Raw genomic sequence first — 22,439 nt, forward strand, 5'->3', positions numbered from 1 at the left:
CAAGTCAAAAGTAGATTTAATTTAGAAAGTGGTTTAAATTGAAGTATGTTTCAGTATTTGTCCTGAAGTTGCTATCCTGCTTTGGGGAACATAGTCTGAGCAAGGGGAAGCAGCTAGAAATGTGAATCGTCTAATTATTAATTTCCAACTGTGATGAGAATTTGTTAGATATGCAACAACTTCCATATGACGACCTACATTTTAACTTTTTCACCTTGATGTGTTTTAGTACAGGGGATTTGTAAACCACCATCTGTGACCTAAATCAGAATGCAAAGTACACAGAGTATTTTGCAGATATGTCGTACTTGTCAGCTACCTCTGTAATCATCCTGTGCTTCTGTGTAATAGCCATCAGTTTGAGTCCTGGCAGCAGTGATTAAAAGCAGACTGTGGCCTTTTCCAGGAAGTCCAGAATGGCTTCTCTGCTTGATCCAGCTCCAATTCCTCTCCCCAGACCTCTGAGGAATGTTGGGTTCCAGCTGTAACTCTCTTCTGCTGGGGAAACTGTGCGGCCCATGCACTTCGCCACACCAGACCTATTTCAGGGGTGGCTGCAGGCAATTTGCGTGCATGCCTGCAGCCCCTCTGCGTTTTTGGATGGCTAGTGGTAGGAATTATGGAAGGGCTTGCAATGGCTTGGAGCTGTGGGGTTTGGTAGGTTTCAAGGCACAGTTGTGTTCCTGCAGCATCCTTTGGTTCTCTCTTCCCACTTTCATCAGAGAAGGGTATGCTTGTGGCTTGGCTGTGCCTCAGCTGAGGGCTGCTCTTTTATCTGGACTCTTCCAGTGCTATTTTTTCTGACGTTTATCTGTGATGCCTGGTCTTCAGTTTATGTACTTCAGCACATTTTAAACATTCATAGTTTTCTTCAGTCCCCTTTAGAATATTGCTTTTTTGTGTGTGTTTGGAGAAGTTTGTAAAATCCTTATATTGGTCCCCTGTTTTGTCCTCATCTGAAGATACTCAGTTCCAGTTACTTTTTCTGCTTTGCAAAGTTATGTGAGTTCCGTGGCCTCATTGTGGGTTCATGGGAGATGAATACTAACCTGCTTTGTTTATTTCTAGGTCTTGGTTATGGACCCCAGTGCAAGTCCATTGGAAAAGGAAGCTGCAACAATGTAGTAGTTACCGGCAGTCCCATGACAGTTCAACAGCTGGGACCTGTTTCACCTCCTGCTAATCAGGTTTTGACAGCATGCAACCAGATCAGCCCTAGCTTACAGAGGTCTCTGGATGCTTCCAGCCTGAGTGGTTCTCCATCAGATACAAGGTCTCGAGTTACTTTTTTATATTCAGTACTTTAAAAAGAGGGTATCTTAATTCTTCTGTAATTTAAATGCAACCTTTCTTATGGTTAAAATGTCCTAAATGGTGCTTTGTTATGCCACGGGAAATTTAATTCAACGCAATCTAATTCATGTCAGCTATAATCATACTGTTTGGATCATTTAATCGTGGGTGGAATTTGCCACACATTTTCTATGTTTGATAGGGCTTTTTTGTAGATAAAGATTTTTATAGTCACTGAATTGTGTTTTTGTACTAAGGACAGGAAATGTTATGAAGGATAAAAGCAGAAATAGTCCACGTGTTACATCGTCAGGGGCAGTGACCTGTTTTAAGCTTACCATAGTGCTAAGGGTGTTATGTTGGTGCCTGTTAAGTGACACTAATGTCAGGTGAAATAAACTTAAATGTCCTGCTAACGTTCCTCTCTCCTCATCAAATACCTTTGCTTTCAAATTGTTTAATTGTTTACATAATTAAATTAATCAGATCGATTTTTCCCAGTCTTCACTAAGCCAGCAGTTAACTTTGTCTGTGTTAGTCTATGTCCCTGAAAACTTTACCATTTTCCTGGCTCTGGTGGGTAGTTAAATAAAAACTATGGGCTCTCCCTGTAAATGTTGCCTTTTTGTATCACTGAACCACAGATAAATGTTTGTTAATTAATTTGTAAATACTTGAGTAACTTTTGAGATTATGGCTATGAGTATTGTTGACAAACATGAATGAAGGGAAAATAATTATTTCACAAGCTTCATCCAAATACATTAAGCACATCCCTGGATATTAGTTAAAGATACAGTGAGAAAACAGTCTGGTGTGTTATTTCAGAAGCTGTGTTCACACTTCTGCAGGTGTGATTGTGCAAGAATTGCTTACTGAGTTGAAATGTAACTGTCCTTATTTACAAAAGGCCACGAGTCTTTATTCTCAAAACGGGTTACATTTTACTATATCACTTTATTACAAGCCGAAGAACGTTCTTGAAATAATTAAAATTGGTACTATGTAACTGGAAGAAAGCCTTGCTTTACTCTGTTATAACATAGTTTGTGACATTTCTGTCACTTCCATTGTGACGATTGAGTCCCCCAGGACAATTTACAAGATTAATTATGCTTCCTATGTAAACGTGTCACAGAAAACCATTCAGTGCTAAGACGATGACAAATGACAAATCCAGAGACATGCCTTTGAGGCAGAACAAAACTGATGGTATAAAAATATCATTAAGTAATTGTTACTTACTTAATAAGTTTTAGGTGTGCCTGCATAGTTCCAAAGCATTGTTATTTGAATGTGTGGCTGGGTGTACTATGTTAGTACTGAGTTATACATTTTTGTTTTTATTTTAAAGAAACATTTACTACGGGTGAACTGAAGTTGAAACTCTGGCAGAATCAAGGCTCTAGTAGCCCTAGACTCTCTTTTAATGATTTATCAATGAAGATGTTAGAAAATCAGTTTGTCACATAAAGAATGTCCATTTCAGCAATTTTGCCTTCAAATTTACTATTTTATAGGGCAAAACAAGTTTAAAGTCAGATTTGAAAAACTTTTTTTTTTTTTTAAATTGTTTCAGCAGTAAACTGCATTTGTCTAAACTAATTGCTGAGACTGACTCCGTAACCCTTCAAGGGCTGAGCACCTTCTCTGGATTGTATCTCTTGGGTATCATGAACTATGCTCTGGCAGCTCAATCCAAACCAGATTATTTGCTAAATTGACCCAAACCAAACCAGCTTGTCCTGATTTCTGATAGAAGAAAGAAAAAAGTTGCAAAATTGGAGTTTTGTAACTGATGACATCAGGTTTTGATATATAGGCCATGAGGGGTAAAACCTTCCCCATCTTTTTTGAGAGTTTCCCAAATTCCGGAGTATGCAGTTATTCTTGAAACCAGATGTAATAGTGCCATTTACTGTGATGCAAATCAGAAAAGGACCTAGGAAAGAGCAAAAGGTTCTTTTTCACAATGAGAGAGCCATCAGCTGTTGGAATAATCTCCCCAGGGAAGTGGCGGCTTCCCTAACATTGGGCACTTTCAAGATTCAGCTGGACAGGGTGCCGGGCCATCTTATCTAGACTGTGCGTTTGCCAAGAAAAGTTGGACCAGACAATCCTGGAGGTCCCTTCCAACCTAGTTTCTATGATTCTGTGATTCTTGGCTAGTAAAACAGAAGACCATGCAAAAAGGTAAGAAAACATAGTTTTCACTCTTCCATGTTTGTTTAAGGCAATGTGGTCTCTGTATACAGAGGGAGAATAGAAAGTAATTGCAGGAATCTCTTCAAAGTGTTCATAAAAGATCTGGTCCAAAATCAAGCTGGTTTAGATTACAATAAGCAGACATGCAAATTAATACCATCTGAGAATCTGGCACAGTGGTATAGCTGGCCCTTCATTTTCATACTAGGTATATTTATTTTCTCCCAGAAAACTGCTTAGTCACAGTGTGGTCTGGGTTTTAAAGAAATTGTCTTTGTTTTGGGAGCTGGAATCTTTTGTTACTTTTGAATTTAGAGACTTAAGTGAGAACCAAACTTCTTCAGATTGTCTGTTTCTTACTGTATACTTGAAATTCTGGGCCAACTTTTTGGGTTTGTCCTGTTATGAGGCTTCTAAAATGCAGGTTTTCTTCAGCTTCACTGATGGATGTGTCCCTTTGTGTTAGGCATTAGTAGCTTTTTGAATGACACTGGTCCAACTATGCATCTGATTAAAATTCTTGACAAGACAAAAATAGACTTGTTATGTTGGTGCATGATTTTTTTACCTATTTATAAAACAGAAAATAAAAATTTAAACAATCAAACTGGCAACCACCACCCCCCGCCATTTATGTTTTCTGAATATATATATAACCTAACAAGGAAAAATCAAACCCTACTTACTTTTGTTGCTCTGCTCTGTTGAAGACTGTGGATCTGTATTTGGGGTCACAGCATACTAACATGATTTAACTGCACATAATGAACTGTGCTTTAACAATCTGACCCAACAGCCCGAAACAAGTTTTTTCACAAATAATTATCCCTTTAGATCTAAATCTTACACAAGACTGACCTGATACAGCAATTCCATTTTTCTCATTTCTCTCAATGCGAATTGTAGTCACTATGTTAATTGTGCTTTTCTTCAGTGCTCTGTTTTGAAAGTGCTGTTTAAACCCTGATGGAGTAACATAACTTCCGTAACAGTGGCTTATACTGACATTCAATCTGAGCAGGATGTTTCTTATTCTGATACAGCAGGTCAACCATCCATTACAAAGCAAGTATCTTGAGCAAAGAGCCCATCTATCCCATAGGTCACCACCGCAAGGCTGGGTGAGATTTAAAGCTACATTTTTGCTGTTTGTGAGCTATCTCACCGCGCAAACATAGCACCTGCAAACTGCTTCCTCTCTCCTTCCGCCTGTGGCAAGCTGCCCTTCCAGACAAAAAGGGACTTCAGGGGCAGCCACTCAGCACCAATTCCCCTCCTCCAGCTCTTTGGCAATGGCTGGGCTGCGTTCTTGCAGCACAATCCACCCCTTAAACTGAAGTCACTGCAAGACAACTTTTCTTTCTTTATGTGGGTTGACTCTCAAATGCTGGAAGATGATGTAATATTAAGTAGTAGTAAAAAACTGCATCAGTCAGGGAGTGCTTGTGTGGTGGGCAAAAACCAGACACTGTGATTTTTCAGCTTTAACCTCTGTGGCTAGAACTGAATGGGGAAAGCTATATATTTCTCTTGCCTGAATGACTTAGTATTTTCACACATTCTTTCAACCTTGCTGATCTAATTGAAAGATAATCCACAGATCAATTTACCAAGCAAAATCCTGGAAATTTGGTAAATGTCACCATATTCACTGGCAGTATTTCCAGAGCCATTGTTTAGAATCTACTTTTGCTCTCTTGGGTTGGCTGATGTTGTTTTAAACTGTATTCAGATCCCCAGTTTTAGCCTACCACAAATTCTTAAATGTAGTTTCATGTATCTCCACTGAAGCTGAGGTCGCTGCAGCAGGGCTGTGGTGTAGACATACAATGCAACTATGAGCCTTAACATACCTGTCCCATGGATCCATTTTCTGAAGCAACATCTATAAGAAAATCTTGCAGAACTCAGAAGTGACTGCAATATTGCTTAGCCTGAGAGGACATCAACACTTGCTTCCCTATTAAAAAAAAGAAAGTAAAATAGGTAGAAATACCTCCTCAAAGGTGCTTGCTGTAACTGTGTCTGTATCAAGAAAGAGATGACATGTGTTTTTATTAATTTTCTTTATGGTGCATACTTTGTCTTATAGAAATTTGAAGTTTATAGCTTCAGAATTCTATTTTATAGAATATAAAACCATGCAGTAAAGTAATAATAAATAACTGACTACAGGAACTTACCTTTGTAAATAAGGATACGTGATACCCTGCCTACATGAGAGCTCCTTTGGATCATTGCATGTAAATATTTCAGATACTGTTTACTTAGAGCTTTAAAAAATGTTTTTCAACAGCTGGTTGTACCTATTAGCACTTATTAGCTGTCTTTTTTGAAGTTAAATTGACTTCACAAAGTCTTTGTATGGTAGGAGGAACTACTGTGTATGTTGTTTTTTATGTGAGAAGCTGAGGAGTGACTGATTTGTGCACCTTAAAAAGTGCGGTTTAGATTTAGAAGAGAAACCAAATTTCCTATGCACTTGATCCACCATTGAAATTCTATGCTTTTTCAAAAGTGTACTGTGAGGATATTAAACCCAGGAATTAACCCTCACAACATAAGATGCAGAGCTTTCTGTGTCTTGTGAGATCTGCAGGTTTATCTAGATACATACTTGGTTCTTCCTGCTGTTAAAGCCCCTTAAAATAGAAATTAACATACTGATAGCACCACTGGCTGGCAGGAAATCCAAGTCTGCCAAAATGTGAACTGGGAACATAAAGACATAAATCCCCTTGGCCTCTACCCAGCATTTGCAGCCATGAATCAGGGACTTGTATTTCCTTTTTATATCTCTCTGTAGAAAACAATATTGTTAAGAGCTTATGAGTTCTCTTTTTTAAGCTACCCATAGGATATTTGCAGTATAAACAAGTTTCATAATATTCTGTGAAAAAACAGTGACAACAGCAAGATTACACTTCTGTGGAAAATTTTGATTGCTGACTTGGAGGCAGATACATCATCAAATCAAAACTAAACCCCTTCAACCAGTTCTTCTACATTATTCATTTACGTTGTTTGTTTTGTAAAGTTAGATGTTATCTATATTTATAAACTTAAGCTATTTCTGTAGAGAATACTATTTGTATGCATTACAATTGGCGAAGTCATTCAGGTTAAATATTTATTCTTTTTTAATCAGTTTTCGTCCTGTTTTTTTGCTAGCAAAAATGATAGTTAACTGAAATCAATATGAATTTCATACAAAGCAGGAGCATAATGCTTTGGCTTCAGAAGCCCAAACCTATTTACACCACAGTTCATGAAAAAATTTGGATTGATTTCTGCAGTCATGTGTCAAGAACATTTATAGCAACATTTCATCAAAATCTTGAAGTTTTAAAGTTAGTTTACTAAGTGACCTTGTTACATGTGTATTGCTTGTGTATGCCTGCTGATGCATTATCTGAGAGTGCTAAAGCTAAATACCTAAAATTAGGGAGAACTTTTCTCACATGTAGCCTTTCTTCGATTTTATGTGTGTGCGAAGATAGAAGAACCACAGCTGAATTGTCTAACTGCTTACTTTTTTGTGCCTTTATTCCAGGTCACTCTTGTCACATGAGTCTCTGGCCTCTACTACGTCAAGCTTGTCAGAAAGTCAGTCCGCTTGGAGTGTTAAGCAAGAGTGGTCACATGGGTACAGGACACTTCCTCCTGACCAAGGTTTGCAAAATGGCAGTGAGCTTGGAGACTTACTAAATTTTTCACCCAGAACATCTGTGTCCAGTAACTGTGTCTCTGACTCTTTACCGTCCTACTTACATGGCATGGAAAATAAGCATTCCCCTTACTCTAGTCCTCGCCATTTCTCAGCGCTCTCTCAATCAGCCCGCTCCAAAAAGAGAGCACTCTCTTTATCTCCCCTGTCTGATGGCATTGGGATTGACTTCAATACAATCATCCGTACATCCCCAACCTCTCTAGTGGCTTATATCAACAGCTCCAGGACATCACCAGCGAACATCTCCCCACAGCCTGAGGTCTATGGGCATTTTTTGGGAGTGAGAGGAAGCTGTATACCCCAAAACTGCTCTATTCCAACTGCCCAGAAAGGCCTTTTCATGGCTAATGGCAATGTCACCCTCCCAGGGTATGTTGAGAATGGGGCTGGTGAGTACCAGCGGATGCAGCAGCTGGAGCAAGCCAGCTTGCAAATGGCCAGCACAAGTAACATGGTGATCCAGCAGGGTGTGCCGCCTCTGGACAACCAGGCGGTGGGTGTCCTGAAAAATGAATGGCTGGATGACTTCTCAGGCCATAGAGTTGACATGCCTCCTCCACCTCTGCTGCCACCGCCTCCTCCACAAGGGCCACCGCCACCATACCATGCTCATCAGCACCGGCATCCATACAGCCTCCCCAGTCGCATTCGCCCGCTGCCTCTGCCTCCTCCTGCCCCAGGCTCCCTACTTGACGAAGATGGTGAGCTAGACGGCTTCAATGGCAAGCATGGCTGTCGCTGGGTTGACTGCGGTGTGCTGTATGACCAGCAAGAGGAACTTGTGCGGCATATAGAGAAGATCCATATAGACCAGAGGAAGGGAGAGGACTTCACTTGCTTCTGGGCAGGGTGCCCACGAAGGTACAAGCCGTTTAATGCCCGTTATAAACTGCTGATTCACATGAGAGTCCACTCAGGAGAGAAGCCGAACAAATGCACAGTAAGTCTAAATTCTATCTCTCTTACCAATAAAAGGGTCTCTGTTACTCATGAAAATACAGAGAAGCTGTAATTCTGCCTTTGTTTTTCCTAGTTAATGGTGTGCTTTTCTAAGTAGTCTGAATGAATCACTGCTCCATCTTTCCACCTAGATGGAAAGGAAAGGTGTTCCTTAATTTGATGTGTACTGACAGACAGGGTTAGACAAAATTTTATTTTCTGAATTTAGACAAAATTTTATTTTCTGACTTTATAAGCTTTTACTGTAGACTGCGAAAGTGACAAGGTAGACCTTCATAAATCAAAACTTAAGTACCATCAGTGCTTAAGTACCTACATGAAGGATACATGCAGGAAAAGTGCTGCAGAATAAATGGCACAATTTATCCTGACATTTCTTGCATCGTGTTACTCCTTTTTGACTTGAGGAATTTTCAGAATCTTGTGCCATGTTAGCATGAAAAACTGAGATGATTTGTGTATTTTTTAAGGCAGTTGTTTGTTTCGTTAGTAGCAAAAAAGACCCACACCCCTGTTTCTTTGAATACAGTAGGAATAAAACATAAGAATTTCTCTGTTCACAGACTCTAGCAGTGAGCATTCAACCCCCAAAGTCATGTTTTTCATTCTTTTTTTCTTAGGATCACTGTGAATCAGTCTCACACAAATGTAATCACATGAGGTAACAATCTAGCCAGTAGACCCTGGAATCATTTTGTGTTTAGACTCCAGTGAACCATCTATAATCTCTGTAATACAAATTCCTGATTGGCCTTTCATATAGTCTGTATTTTGGACGATGAATAACTTACCCTTACTAAGTGGTTATTTAGTGTCAGCAAAAAGCAGCCTTACCAGGGCTGTTTCCAGTCCTCAGCATAACCTAACAAAAAAATGATTATATAATTTCTAGGAATAACTGCTGAGTATTATTTGCTTGAAAAAAAATTGTTTATATGTTTTAAAATACAAGTTGATGCTAGGAGTCTTATTTCAGTGTGTGCCTAGTTGAATAATTCTTACCATGTTGTAGATGTTTACTTGTACGGTAGATAGAGGAAATTTTTTTTCTTTCACTTCTGTTACTTCCAAGGGCCAATTTCCTTCAGGGAGAGTGGATATCTTCCCAGATTTCTCTCTTGAATTTAAAGGACTTGCTAGAGTTTGTGTCACATCACTGGCAAAACACTTTATCCTTCCCTTTTGTCAAACCTGAGCCTGAACTCAGGCTCTCTGCTCTCTGAATATTTTTTTAAATTCCATAATACTCTCTTTTCTGTTCTCCAGATATATTGGATCAGAGTTGACTAATAATTTCAGTTCCTCCTCAGGGACTTCTTATCAGCTTTGTGGAGAGAGAGAGAAGGAGAAAAAAGAATTATTAGAAGTCAAGAAAGTAATTTTTCAAGGGAATAACACATGGGAAAAAAGAGATGGAGGCAGACATCAGCAGATGAGTGGGGACAGACCACAGTATGAAGAAAGAGGTCAGGAATGGTGAAAGAGTACCGAGAAAAGAGAATGCGAGTACACAAGGTCTTTCTAGTAGAAGAGTTATAACAAAGGATCCAGTAAGACTGGGGAAAACATTGTGTTAGTAGCACTCTTTACTCCCTGCCCTGCCTGCTCAGAAAGGACACTTACAGTGACCTTCTCATGATTATGAGGCCTCCATAGCTTTGAAGGAATCATCATTCACTGATGATAAATGTGGTAATGTTTTAAGTGGATAAGGTACTTTGGATGATAACATTTTTGAGATTACTAAACCTAAACTGAAGTGTGTGCCAAATCAGTCTGTGTCACAAAAAAAAAATGAGAGGTTTCTGCATTAGCTTATCAAAGAGTGATTGCTTTCATAAACATTAAAAAGTGTGATTAATTTTACCTAACTTCAGCAAGTATTGCTGGATAGTGCCAAGAAGTTTGCATATCAGAAGTAGTGCTTATCTTGCTTTCATGTTTGGAAGTGTAATGAAATGTATAAATATTCCGGGTGACATAATAACCCTCATAATGTGGATGTAAATCTGGAACATAGGCCCCTTTTCCTGAAGCAAGTATGCAGAAATGGCATTCTTTAGCAGGGTTTGAGTGAAACAGCTTGCTGCTTTCTTCCTTCACCATTTCACAAATGGTGTGAATTTGGAAAAACGTATTTGGCTTTCTAATGCCAAGAGGCCATGGTCTGTAATTCTCAGTATATTTAGGAAACTGTACTTCAGCCAGACTTCATACCTTTCTCAGCAACCAGTGAAATTTACAATCATATCAATACAAATTAGAGTTTTAAGCTGAGATTTTAAGTGAGGTATTAGGGAGAACACTTTGGGCAGGATGATAATGAAGTATGATTTCTGTAGTTAACAAAAAATTATGCAAAAGAAGTCTGAAACTTTTCACCAAACTTGTATGAATTTATGCATTTAAGTGATAAATCAAAATAATCCATTCATAATCTTTAGTTGGCCACCTAGGATCTTTCTATAATTTATTTTCTGGTTCTGTGTGTAGGATGTCTCTTTCTCTAAAATCGTTATAAAGTAGAAGTCTACGTCTGCTGGAGTTTACAGGCTAAGATGAAGTCTAGTAGACCAAACAGGGAAGGAAAAATGCTAAATACACATCTGTTATGTGAATCAACCAGATATACTGCAGGGAATATAGCAGAAGTAATAGGTCTTTGGGAGGAATTATTGTAATATAACATATCAAGACATCATATAATCAAAGGCAGCCAATTACACTAGTTAGTGAAATCACACACTAGTTGTTGTGTAAGCATGGTATGTGTTGGTGGTTCCTAACATTTTTCAAGAGACAATCTTTTGATTAAGCATGTGTTGCAGTGGGTCCTAGTCAGTATATTTATCATGCAGTACTTGTTTCTGTGCAACTGAGTGTTGAATGTATATTATTATATACTGCATTGTGTATCCTAATGGTTTGCTGAGATAGTTCAGCAAGCTTTCCAAGGTTTTAGTAATACAAGGTCAGGATTACTTCTAAACTGTATTATTGTAACACTAATAGAGGTAACTGTGGAATCAAATGCACAACTGATTATAGGCTGAACTTCATAAAATTGTTTTCTTCTTCTCTGTTATTGCTCTGTGATGATGAAATCATCTATTTGAGAAGAGACTTGAAGAACAGCTAGGACTGCAGTACTTGATGTGCTTATAGTTAAAATCTGAGCCAAGCAAAATATTCTTTTGACCTCAGCATTGGATTTGCCACATCTGAACTATTTTCTGTTTATCTATGTAACAAAAATTTGAAGTCATAAGCTACAGCTTCAAGCATACTCTAGTCATTAGTTCCTTCTCATTCTGGAGGAACAGTCGTCTTTGATTCTGGAAGATAAAAGGATTGTATGGTGAGTATTAATCAAATAGCAGCATGTGACGACCATGATAATCAGATCAAAAATTAAAGTCAAGCATTCTTATGGTCAAGAACTCAGAACATACTTGTCCCTCTGTACAAAGGTAACTAGGGTGGAGTGGAAAATAGTTGCATACTGGTCCTGATGGATTTGTTTCATGTTGTTGTTTTTCTGTGCATCAGGCTTTTTTTTTCCAGCTTTAACTGCATTTGCTGCTGAAGCTGCATGTTCAGATTAGATCTTGGCAATTTGATCCAATATACTTTCTCTGTGTGCTGAAAAATCATGGTGTATTTTTCATTCCTGCCCATTTTCAGAATATTGGTTCTTGTTCTAGAAAATGCACTTTAATTTTAAAAAATGTGAATTTCATGGAGTCCTGCATTTTGTTTTATACAAAGTAGCCAAAGTCGGTGACTATGCTTGGCCTTGCCTTATTATGTGGAAATTTGTGAAGTTGGAGAGTACCTGCATGGAAGAGGCAGCTGACTTGAAGCTGACTTGTTTGGAATAGGAATTAATTAAATAGCTGTTAAAATGTGGTTTTTACTGTTTTTACAATTTTTTTTTTTTTTTTTTTACTTTACTTGTTTATTAAAACATCTTTCAGGTTCTATTCCAACTTACTGCATCTGGAATGCATTCTTCTTTTCAGTGACCTGGTTTAAAGACTAAAAAAAATTATTCATGACATGGTAATGTATATTTAACGTCTATTCCTAAACTTCTTTATATAAAGTAGGTATGGCATGTTTGGATGTGTTGTATTTATTGCATTGGCTTGTACTTTGTAGGAATAAGTTAAAGAAGAAAAAGTTGAATGAAAGATTGATGTTGAAATGCAAGCAGTTAGTAAGCCAGTGGTTGAGATAAAATCTGTAACGTTTGCCAGCAGTTACCACACAATGGTATCCCTCAGATTTCCTCTGGATTAGAAAAAAAGGGAATTCCTGGTAGCTGTGGAAACTCCACAGTAGCAATTGGCAAATACTGACCTTTTGCTCTCTTTGGCTGTACCTGTGAGAATATTTTCTACTCAGTGTTCCTTCTTTTACAGTGAGTATTTTTTTTTTTGGTACTTTTAAAATTCAGCTGCAATAAGAGATAAATAATTAGCCTTATTATCATGCTATGCAAACAATAAGCGTAATATATTTATTCTGGTGTAAATAACAACAGCATGTTGTTTAGAAATTAATTTCAGGCTCTCTCTTTGCAATTTCATTCAGGTACAGTAGGAATGCTTCTTCTTTTGAAACTGAATTAATCTTTTTGCTTTCTCTAAGTTCTGAGCTATGCTTCAGCACAATGTCATTAGTATTTTAAAGTAATACATACACTGCACTTTTTACCACAGCTGCTTGGTGTGATTTAAACCAATAAAATTGCTACTATTCCTGTCTGGTAAGTATCTGCAATTATCCCACAGCACATTCATCTACTAAGCATGTAAAAGAGAAGGCATGGTTAAAAAAAAACTCATAAAACTTAAAACACTTGTGTAATGTTTTTTTGAGACACAAGTAAATATCTTTGGGTGAGTGTGAGTATTTAGGTAGATGTGTGTGTATAGTATTTGAAAAACATGTCCTTGGAAGATGGTGTTCAAGATGAAATTTTGATTAAAACCAGAAGTTCATTCTATAAAAATGGTTGGGAATTTTTTTCCATCTTCAGGCTTCAGCAGTGTGCCTTCAGATAGTTTGTTAAATATAGCATGTACTATATATTTTATGTACAGCACATGCCACTGTTTCTTGGTGATAAGGAAAGACCATATCAAATCCTATATTGCACTGAAGTCTTGACAAGATGGAAACTATAAAAATTTTTAATTAGTTTTTGCTTACATGCTTGCAGAAGAATTTATCACTACGCTAAAGTAGCAATTGAGCACCTAATCTTAAACAATGTTAAAAGAACAGTAATTTAATTGCAGCATCGAGTTGCTGAAGGTTAGAAAAGGCCAAGTTGCCTATGGCCCATTTTTTCACTAATTCAGTAAACTAACTGAAACAGAAATACCATGGAAAAGGCAGAGATGTATGAGTAATTAGACTATATCATGGTGTATAGACACAGAAAAGCTGAGTTTTAATATGCAACCATAAAACTAAGACTCTCACATTTGTGGAATCTTAGTAATCCACTGTTTTTTATTACGATGTTTTAGCTTTTTAAAGGAAAAACAAATTATAAATTGTGGGCGTGCCTCGACAAACAACTCAAATGCATGGGATCACATCAGATGGCATCTAGCCCAAGCTAATAAATCTTACCTCTCAGCAATGGTACTGATGCTATTTTAGTATTATTCTTTCTGTATGAAATACATAAAGCATCCACAGTTCAAAATGTAATGATAATGTGCTTTTCCTGTGGCTGCTTAAAGTGCAGAAATTTCACTTGAGTTCAGTGAGCACCTGAAGGCTTATGGTGCCCAAAGTACTGACCTGTAATGTCAAAGTGTCTCTTTCAGCATTCACAAATGCAAAGCAAACTCCTTTCTACATGCAAGATGTGGAGCTGATGACTGTATCCAGAGAACCATATTTTATGTTACAGAATAAAATTCATGAAACCTCTAATTTTATTCTTATTCTTTGAATGAATAATTTGATCTTCCTGTGAAGTATTTGAGCCAGCTTTTCTTGCCTTTTGACTTAGATATTTGGAAAATTTAAGATAGATTTTTAATGAACTTTTTCAAACAAGGAACTTTTTAGTTTTACTGTAATCCAGAACATGACTGTGAAGTATCCAAAAATAACAATGAACATTCCTAATTACACAAACACTTATGTTTGTGTGAAAAGGTTTCTAATTTATTACCTCTTTGTGCTTGTGGATAGGCACAAAGATTGTATTTTATTTATTTTCATTTCCTTGTAGCATGATTTTAATGGAACATTTTTGAGATTTTTTTCCATTGGTGATCCAAACTATAAATAAACAGTAAACTGAAAAAAAATGAAGCACTCTTAAAAATTTCATCTATTTGAAATGTGGAATCTCAAATCGAACTTTGTATCTAACAAAATTTCAATTAGAGAAAATTTGGTTTGTTTTGTTTTTTGTTTTGATTTGAGTTTTTTTGAATACTAGGGTTTTAAACCAGTATTGTTTTTTTAAATTCAAAGCTGGGGGACTAATGCTAAGGTTGTGGTTTTGAAGCATGTCTTTGTGAAGTATTTGGACATTGGATTACTCTCCAAGCCATAAAATCTTTTTAGATAACTTCTGCTCTTTTCTGCCAGTTATACTTTGCATTTTCAGCATCCCTGTTTGGTTGATGGCTGGACCTGTATCAGGACCAAAGTGAGTAAATTATGAAGCTTTCCATTTACTGATAGAAAAGCCTGACAGCGTCTGATGGGAAAACAGAAAATGCAAGTTATGATACAGTCACAACAGAAACAGACAGAAACCATTCCCAGAAAACATGATTCTGTTTTAAAGAAAGGAAGAGAGAACAGAGGGAACTAGTTAATAGATTATACTGTGCATTGCAATATTACTTCTTCAGAAAGGAAGTACAATTTTAAACTAAGGTAAACACACTGACAGCTTTTAGTGGCTTTTATTCAGGTGATTGACACTGTTTTTCTAAGGATTAGAGGTTTAATCAATGCTTCTGGAGCTCTGTGGAGAACTTCCCAGACATCCAAGTCTGATGGTTTATCTGGAACATAGGCTTTAAAAACAAATGTTGAGAATTAAGCATCATAGAACAGTCACTGTATTATCTGTATAGAGTAATTAAGAAGTGGAAAAATGCCACGTTTTCTGTGCATATGATTGCACTAGTTAAATATATTGCAAACTAAATTCAAATATATTCTGAAACATTTGGACATGCCAGGGTATTCTTTGATATTTTTTTTTTTAGTTCAGATTTAGCATAAGATATTTTTACTGACTTAATGATCAAAGGAACCAAGAGAAGGGACTGGTCCTGTGAATTTTTAAAGGGTTAATTGCACAGCAGTAATCTCATAGACCAGATTCTTCCAGGCAAAATCCTGGTCAGTGACACACAATTGAGTGATTCCATTGATTTCAATAGCATGTCTTGAATGCAGGTTTATACACATATTTACGTAGAATCGTAGAATCATTTAGGTTGGAAAAGACTTAAGATCGTTGAGTCCAACTGTAAATCCAGTGCTGCCAAGTGCACCACTCAACCGAGTCCCTAAGCACAGTGTCTACATGTCTTTTAAATAACTCCAAGGAGGGTGACTCACCTCTTCCCTGCCTCCTCTGGTGCAGCTTGAGGCCATTTTCTCTTGTCCTATTGCTAGTTACTTGGGAGAAGAGACTGACCCCCACCTCACTACAACCTCCCTTCAGGTAGTGGTAGAGAGGGATAAGGTCTCCTCTCAGCCTCAGGCACAGTAGCCCCAACACCGAGGAAGACAAGAATCAGCTTGATTCAGTCTGATCCCTGAAGCAATTCTGTTTTACTGCCATTTGTAGACTCAATTAGCTGAGGTGGCATTTAGCAGATGCTAAAAGCTTGGTACTTTTATAGGCAGATACTTGCAGGGTAGGTTTCCAAAGGACTTGGACAGTATAAGGATTAAGCACAGAACATTATAGTGGACTCTTCCTATAAACAGTTGAAACAGGCTTCTTGGACAAGGATATTACCAATACTGCCACTGCAGTGGAGTCCTGTTATAGAAATAGAATTGCTGTTGATCTTGTGTTAACAGGGCTTGAATAACTGCTGAACAAACCTTTCTGAAAAAGGCTGCATGGAAACAGGGAGGTCTTTTTAGAGGTACTCACTGTGAAGCTGCAGTCTGTGTCTGTCTGTGTAGAGTGCTGAATTAATTGAGAAAAGGAAATTCAGGAAATAGGAGCTAGTGAGGGTGCTGTGACTGTTTTGTCTAGAACTGCTGTGGCACTCAGCTAGCTCTCTTCAATGCATCCGGGTTTGCTAAGCGTTGGTGCAGCCACATGGTGACTTTTTTCTGAGGTCACCTTTATCTACTCAGAGTGCTTGTTTTTCCTGTCTATTAAAGACTGTTTTGATTTAGGTTTGATACTTTCTTACCACAATTTTTAAGGCTATATAGCAACTTTATTCCATGAGTACTCAGCTCTTGAGAATTAACACACATCGTTACAAAGTTCAGGATCACAAGTGAATCATTTTAGAGAGATGTCATTGTGGTAAGAAATTCTTTTTTAAGAGCTGTTTCTGCATGAAAAGTTGAAATGTAATGTTCTGCATTTGTCCATGAGGCAGTGTGCTTGATACAAAGAGTTGTTATAAATAATTTCCCTCCCTCTATTTTCTCCCTCTTTGAATGCTTTCTATTGGTCATCAGCTGGCACAAGCTCAAGGAAAAGATGACAACGTGCCTTTATGGGTACTCTTAGTGCATTTCTATAAATACCTTAAAAAAAATTAAATTGCTTTGGCTCTTTACTATATTCTTTACTATTTAAAATTTGCAGAATTGCCTCCAAGGTTAATCAGATGTAAACATCAAGCAATGCCACTGTTGTTCTTCAAGGTCTGTTGTACTGCCAATGGATGTATTTTCCTAGTAACATTCAGATTTCTGTTTTAAGAAATTACAGCTATGCAAACAAGCTTATCTGGGCTGACAATAAAAAAATCATTGATTCTAATTAGGAGTTGTCACATAATAGAAAAAGACAAGGCTTCTTTTGTTCCACAAAAAGCCTGCTTTGCCTGCTTGCAAAAATGCATGGATTTCTTTCCAGTAGCTTTACATAATTGGTATGAGAAAGTTTCAGTTCTGTGATCTTACAGTTTCCAAGTGATTCAGACACACTTGTCGAACCTTGTTTAAGGTATTTGATGGTAATCTGTTACAGAAGTTGGTAGAGCATGAACATGAGGTCTGCTTTGTTTGTTTAAAGGAGTGGGCTATGCATAAACTGAATTAAGGAATATTTATGTTGAGACTACTGAGATTATTGAGAGTCCTTTTTTAAAAACAAGCCACTGTTGAGAAACAAGGCAGCTCAGCTCTGACTGACTCACAAGGACTCTTGGCTTTTGAATGCCTGGACAAATGTGGTCTGAATCCATTGTGTAAATGAACAATGTGAGCTGCTAAATTGTGACACTGATTTTATGTCTGCGCCAGTGAAGCAAGTCCATTATCGCATAACTTGTCAAGGAAAGAGACGTACAGATTGAGCAAATACTGTAGAAGTCATTGTAATTAATAGCTCTGCAGGCAGAGTGATTGAAAGTATACAACATATCACCGGTTAAACTCACACTGTTAAACTCAGTTACATGAATTGCTGTGAAGCCTGGGTTGGGAATATGGCGTTTCAGTGAATCAATGGAGAGTTTAGTTCCAAATTAAAAGGAAGCCGTCTGCAAGATTGTTGATCTGCTTTAATTGTGATAAGGTTCTCAAAAGCCTGTCATGCATATTTGTGAGAGCTGACATCTCCTCTGAAGGCAGAGGTCTGCTGCTTCTGTGTCTGGTTGCCAAGAGTTGCTGAAGGGCCACTGAATGCAACACTGATCTTAAATACTGACTCTGAATCATCACACATCTTGAAAAATGGTGACGGTCTATTTGGAAACTGATCTCCTTTCATCCTTCAGCCACCCACAGTGAAAAGCTTTGGAGTTAATTTTTTTCATTTCTTTTACACTTATCAGTGCAAGTTGCATAGTGGACATATGTTGCAGGTAGTCTTTGCAAGGCTTAGAAGGCAGCAAAAATGAACTCATAGCAGGTTCTGTTTACTAACTTCAGTTCTTATACTTTGGTCATACAAGTATCTGGGTACTTAATTTTTTTCCATTATGTAAGCAGAGATTTTGCGGATGAGCTAAGGCTAAAATGTTAATATCCTTCTAGTTTATGCTGTATTTTCCTGGTATAACAGACCCTCTGTTACCATCAAGAAAAAATGGTATTGATCAGCAAGGAGGTGGTATACCTGGCCACTCTCTGAACCTGAGGGAGACAGAGAAGACTAAAGTGAGCTGAATATGGAGAATTCTTGATTCCTTATATGACAGAGGACTGTGTTCATCCAGCCCCTGGACATTTCCATGACTGTAAAGTTCTGATAGAATTGTAGCTCAAAGATGTCAGGAGTTTTTGATGAGGAACAAAAAATGGGAATGTACTTCTTTGGTAAGGATGAATAACTGTGGGGAGCTGTTACAGTAAAAATGCAGTCTTTGTAAAGCAAGGAGGGTGATACAAAACTGTGTTCTAGTTATGTACCCAGAAAATGAGAAAAGGTAGTAGGTTATCTGTGTCTCAGGCCTTATCTTGAGATACTGTTTTTTATTTCAATAGTATATAATATAACTGAGAAGCACGAGGCCTTTAATGGCCCAGAGCACACAAGTCAAGGTTGCAGCAGTGTGAGGCAGTTGCATGTTTGCTTTTAGGAGTAATGGGGGAATCATGTCTCCAGTATGAATACAGAAAGCATGTCTGGGGGTGTATGGATGTAGAACATTTCTGTAACAGACTGTGCTGGTGGCAGAGACTGGAAACAGATGCTTTGGTGTGTCTTCTTAGACAACCTCCTGCCTGCATGGGGTGTTTCTTGCTGCTGCTGCTTGTTTCTGTGGAGGATCGGGAGGAAGGACATGGGTGTGTAGTATGACTTTGACATGCTGTCACAAGGAAGAGAAGAATATGTGGCTAGCAGGCTTTACATTGTATGTGATGAGGACAATACACCAGTTCTGGCTATTGTTGTTTTATGCATACCTGCAGTTTGCATTTTTTTCCCCAATTTTTAACCTTTATAAACAGGATTAAGTCAGCTTTTTATTAGTTGAGAAGATTTCTCTTCACAGATCTTATGAAATTCTCTGCAGTGGCAGCAGTCCACAGCACTAATTGTGGATATGTGATATTTGGATCTGTTCTGGCATGTATCCAGCAAGCTCAGAGTTTAGGCAGAGTCAGCTCACTTCTGTCTATGTAGCACCATATAGGCACAATCTTAGTGATCCTGAGAGCCTCCCTCAGTGGACTAGTGACATGAGCATACAAACAATAAGGCGATCTTTATTAAGGTCTGAAAAATACTACGAACTCAGTTATTCAGTTTTACCTCTAGACTGACGCTGGGGAAGGTAACAGAAATGTTCTGTTGGTGTTTTAGAATCTGACTCATTACTGTGAGTTTGGTATATATACCATGCGGTACTATGTGTTCCACAAGTTTTCATTTATACTGAAAGGCTTTTGTTTTTTTTTAAAAACCCCTACTTTTTAAATCCCTTTGTATGGCAAAAGTAAGCTGAATTAAATAGCATCAACTCTTCTAATATTTGAATGGTGCTTAGGGTTCTTTGCATTAACTCATTCAGTATTTTGGCTTGCTTGATCAGTAGACTTCCCAGAAACTGCATTTTTCCTTCTGAAGTTAAAAGTTTAGACAAAATGCAGTTTCTCTTAATGAACCGTGGACCTAATTTATTAACAGATAGGCTTTTCTTTTTAAGTTGATTAAAATCTTTACAAAGAAAAATGTTTTGACATGAGTCCCAGAAAAATAATTGTCCATTCTATAATTTTGCAGTAATTTAATTTTTTCAAGGTCATGATCTGATAAAACATTGTGTCATAGCCGTAACACCCACCTCCCCAGATAGTCACCACTTCAAAAGCAAATGCAGATGAAGAAAGTAATTTAAACGGGTTACTTAAAGTTGCGCAGGAAGTTGCAAAGTATTCAACCTGTGTAGAAAAGACACATATGTTTTCAGAAAGCTAAAATGGTAAATGAAGCACATCTGTTGTTGATATAAAGAGCTGATGAACAACTTCTCAAACTAGGAAAAAACACTGTAGTTTTTTTCATTTGATGAAATAGTTATATACAAGATTTTTTAGTGGCAGAAGATGCGCTAATCTACAGATAACTGGCATTCAGTTTCAAATGATTGTACTACCAGAGATTTGCATGTTACCACCTGCAAGGCCATGGTAAATCATAGTTTCTGAACACTTAGTCCACTACAGCTCCTGAAATCAGACATTCATTTTATTTTGCATTTGGAATAGACTGGTTATATACATATGGTGTGCTACAACTCAACTAATAGATAGTAACTTGCTAAGTGTTAGTGTCCTGATGGCTTGCAAGTGTACCTATTGACTGCATATGAGACGGAACTGTCAGAATCTTAAAAAATCCTGGGTGGTTTTCAGTAAGCCTGATTTTTTAATGTTTCACAATTTTTGTAGATTAGCCCCATTTTTTGACAGCAAAATTCTGGAGCATATTGTAATTGCTGGGAAAAAAAAAACTGTTAAAAGTTGGATGTACTATTTTCTAGTTAATCATGACCTTGTAAAATCTGTTAAAATTTTACATTGGTTCCCATGGTGCAACAATCAACTGTTGATCATGGGTAAGAGCTTTGCAACTGGGGTGAGAAATGAGATGGAAGAGTAGGGAAACAGCTAAGAGTTTGACCACTGTCCTTACCACGAAGACCCCAGGGTGTTTCTGCTATATTTTCTGTAGGGAGTTGGGCCCTTCACAGAGAAATACCTGATCTTCCTCGAATGTGGCCTCCTGGGGAAAAAAGTCATTAGCACCTGAAACAACTTACTGGTGGTATTCAGGAGGTCAGGTGGATTTTATCATGCCATTGTTTCATTATTCAAGAAAAGTTAATGAGGGGCATCCTCCTGGCAGGCATGTGGGTATATAGTACCTAGCCCATAGACCTGTCTCACAGGGGATCCGTCCCAGGAAATGTGAAGTTTGGCCTCATTGGCTTTCCACACAAGTGCATGTGTTAGAATCTTGAACTGGTTATGAATCACGTTGTCATGTAAAGAAACTGTTTAAAACTTGTTTTCCTTAGTTTTGCTTCATAGTATGTAAACAGACATTTTGATTTTTGAGAACAGCAGTTTCAGAAAGCTTAATTTTTGTTTGTTGTAAGTATCTCTTCATGAAAACTACCTCTTGTGTAAAACACGCTGCCTGTTAGAACAGCAAACAAAATATCTCAAACTTGGCTACAGGACAAGTATATGGTCTTCATGGTTTGTGGTAATAAAAATGTTAACCTTAGTGTGGATGCCCTTTGGTTTAAGTGGCGATGTTTCAGAATACCCACGTGTTGGGGAGGATCACAAATTTTTCTCTCATCTGTTTAAAGAATTATACCATCTGGCATATGGATGGCAGAACATTAATTAGATTGGTAGAGGTGTATTGAAAAGTAACACAAGTTTAGGGCACTACAGACAGCTAAGTTGCAAGACAGTAATTCTTTCACAGAAATGACAGATTTCTTTTGAGAAACTTGGATGATTCAGAAATATTTGAACAGAAATCAAGTCCCAAGTATCACCATACCCTCTAAGAATAACTAAAGCTGACTGTGCTAGAGCTGTAACAAGACTCTCATCTTGCTAAACTTACACTGAAATTCCAATTGACAAATAAATTTGTACATTTCAAGTAAGGCCAAAATTACAGAATAACATATGCTGCCCTGTCATTTGACTTTTTCTAATAAAAATGGCTATTACTGCTTAACAATGTCATTAGTTTTTTTATGCTAATCTCAGAGTATCTGCTTAACAACTGTTTTATTATGGTATTAAACATATACTTTCCTTTTTTATTATAAAAGCTGCATCAATGTTATAAAACCATTCTTAAAGATGGAAGCTTTTTCAGTGTTACTGTACAAACCCATCAAACAGTAACCTTTTAAAATGCATTTTTCACTTAGTTGTAAGTGGAAGAAGATACTTCTGTGTTTCAAGTGCTGATCACCTCTAAATAGAGTATAAAACAGAATTCTCACTTTGGGCAGGACACCATCGATGGGAATAACAGCAGCATGAATAAGTGGCTTTTCCTCACCTGCCAATAGTA

General features: G+C 37.6%; 1 protein-coding gene across 2 annotated transcripts in view; it reads left to right on the forward strand.

Moving 5' to 3' along the window:
- Positions 1-22,439, forward strand: part of GLIS3 (GLIS family zinc finger 3) — a 169,381-nt gene that overhangs the window by 37,947 nt on the left and 108,995 nt on the right. For both annotated transcript variants that reach the window (XM_086479968.1, XM_086479967.1), the window contains 2 exons: positions 1,069-1,273; positions 7,052-8,168. In XM_086479968.1, the coding sequence (XP_086336094.1) occupies positions 1,069-1,273; positions 7,052-8,168 (1,322 nt within the window). The remainder of the gene's footprint in view (positions 1-1,068; positions 1,274-7,051; positions 8,169-22,439) is intronic.

This window comes from Leptosomus discolor, chromosome Z (assembly GCF_034619465.1).
Source record: "Leptosomus discolor isolate bLepDis1 chromosome Z, bLepDis1.hap2, whole genome shotgun sequence".
Lineage (NCBI taxonomy): Eukaryota > Metazoa > Chordata > Aves > Leptosomiformes > Leptosomidae > Leptosomus > Leptosomus discolor.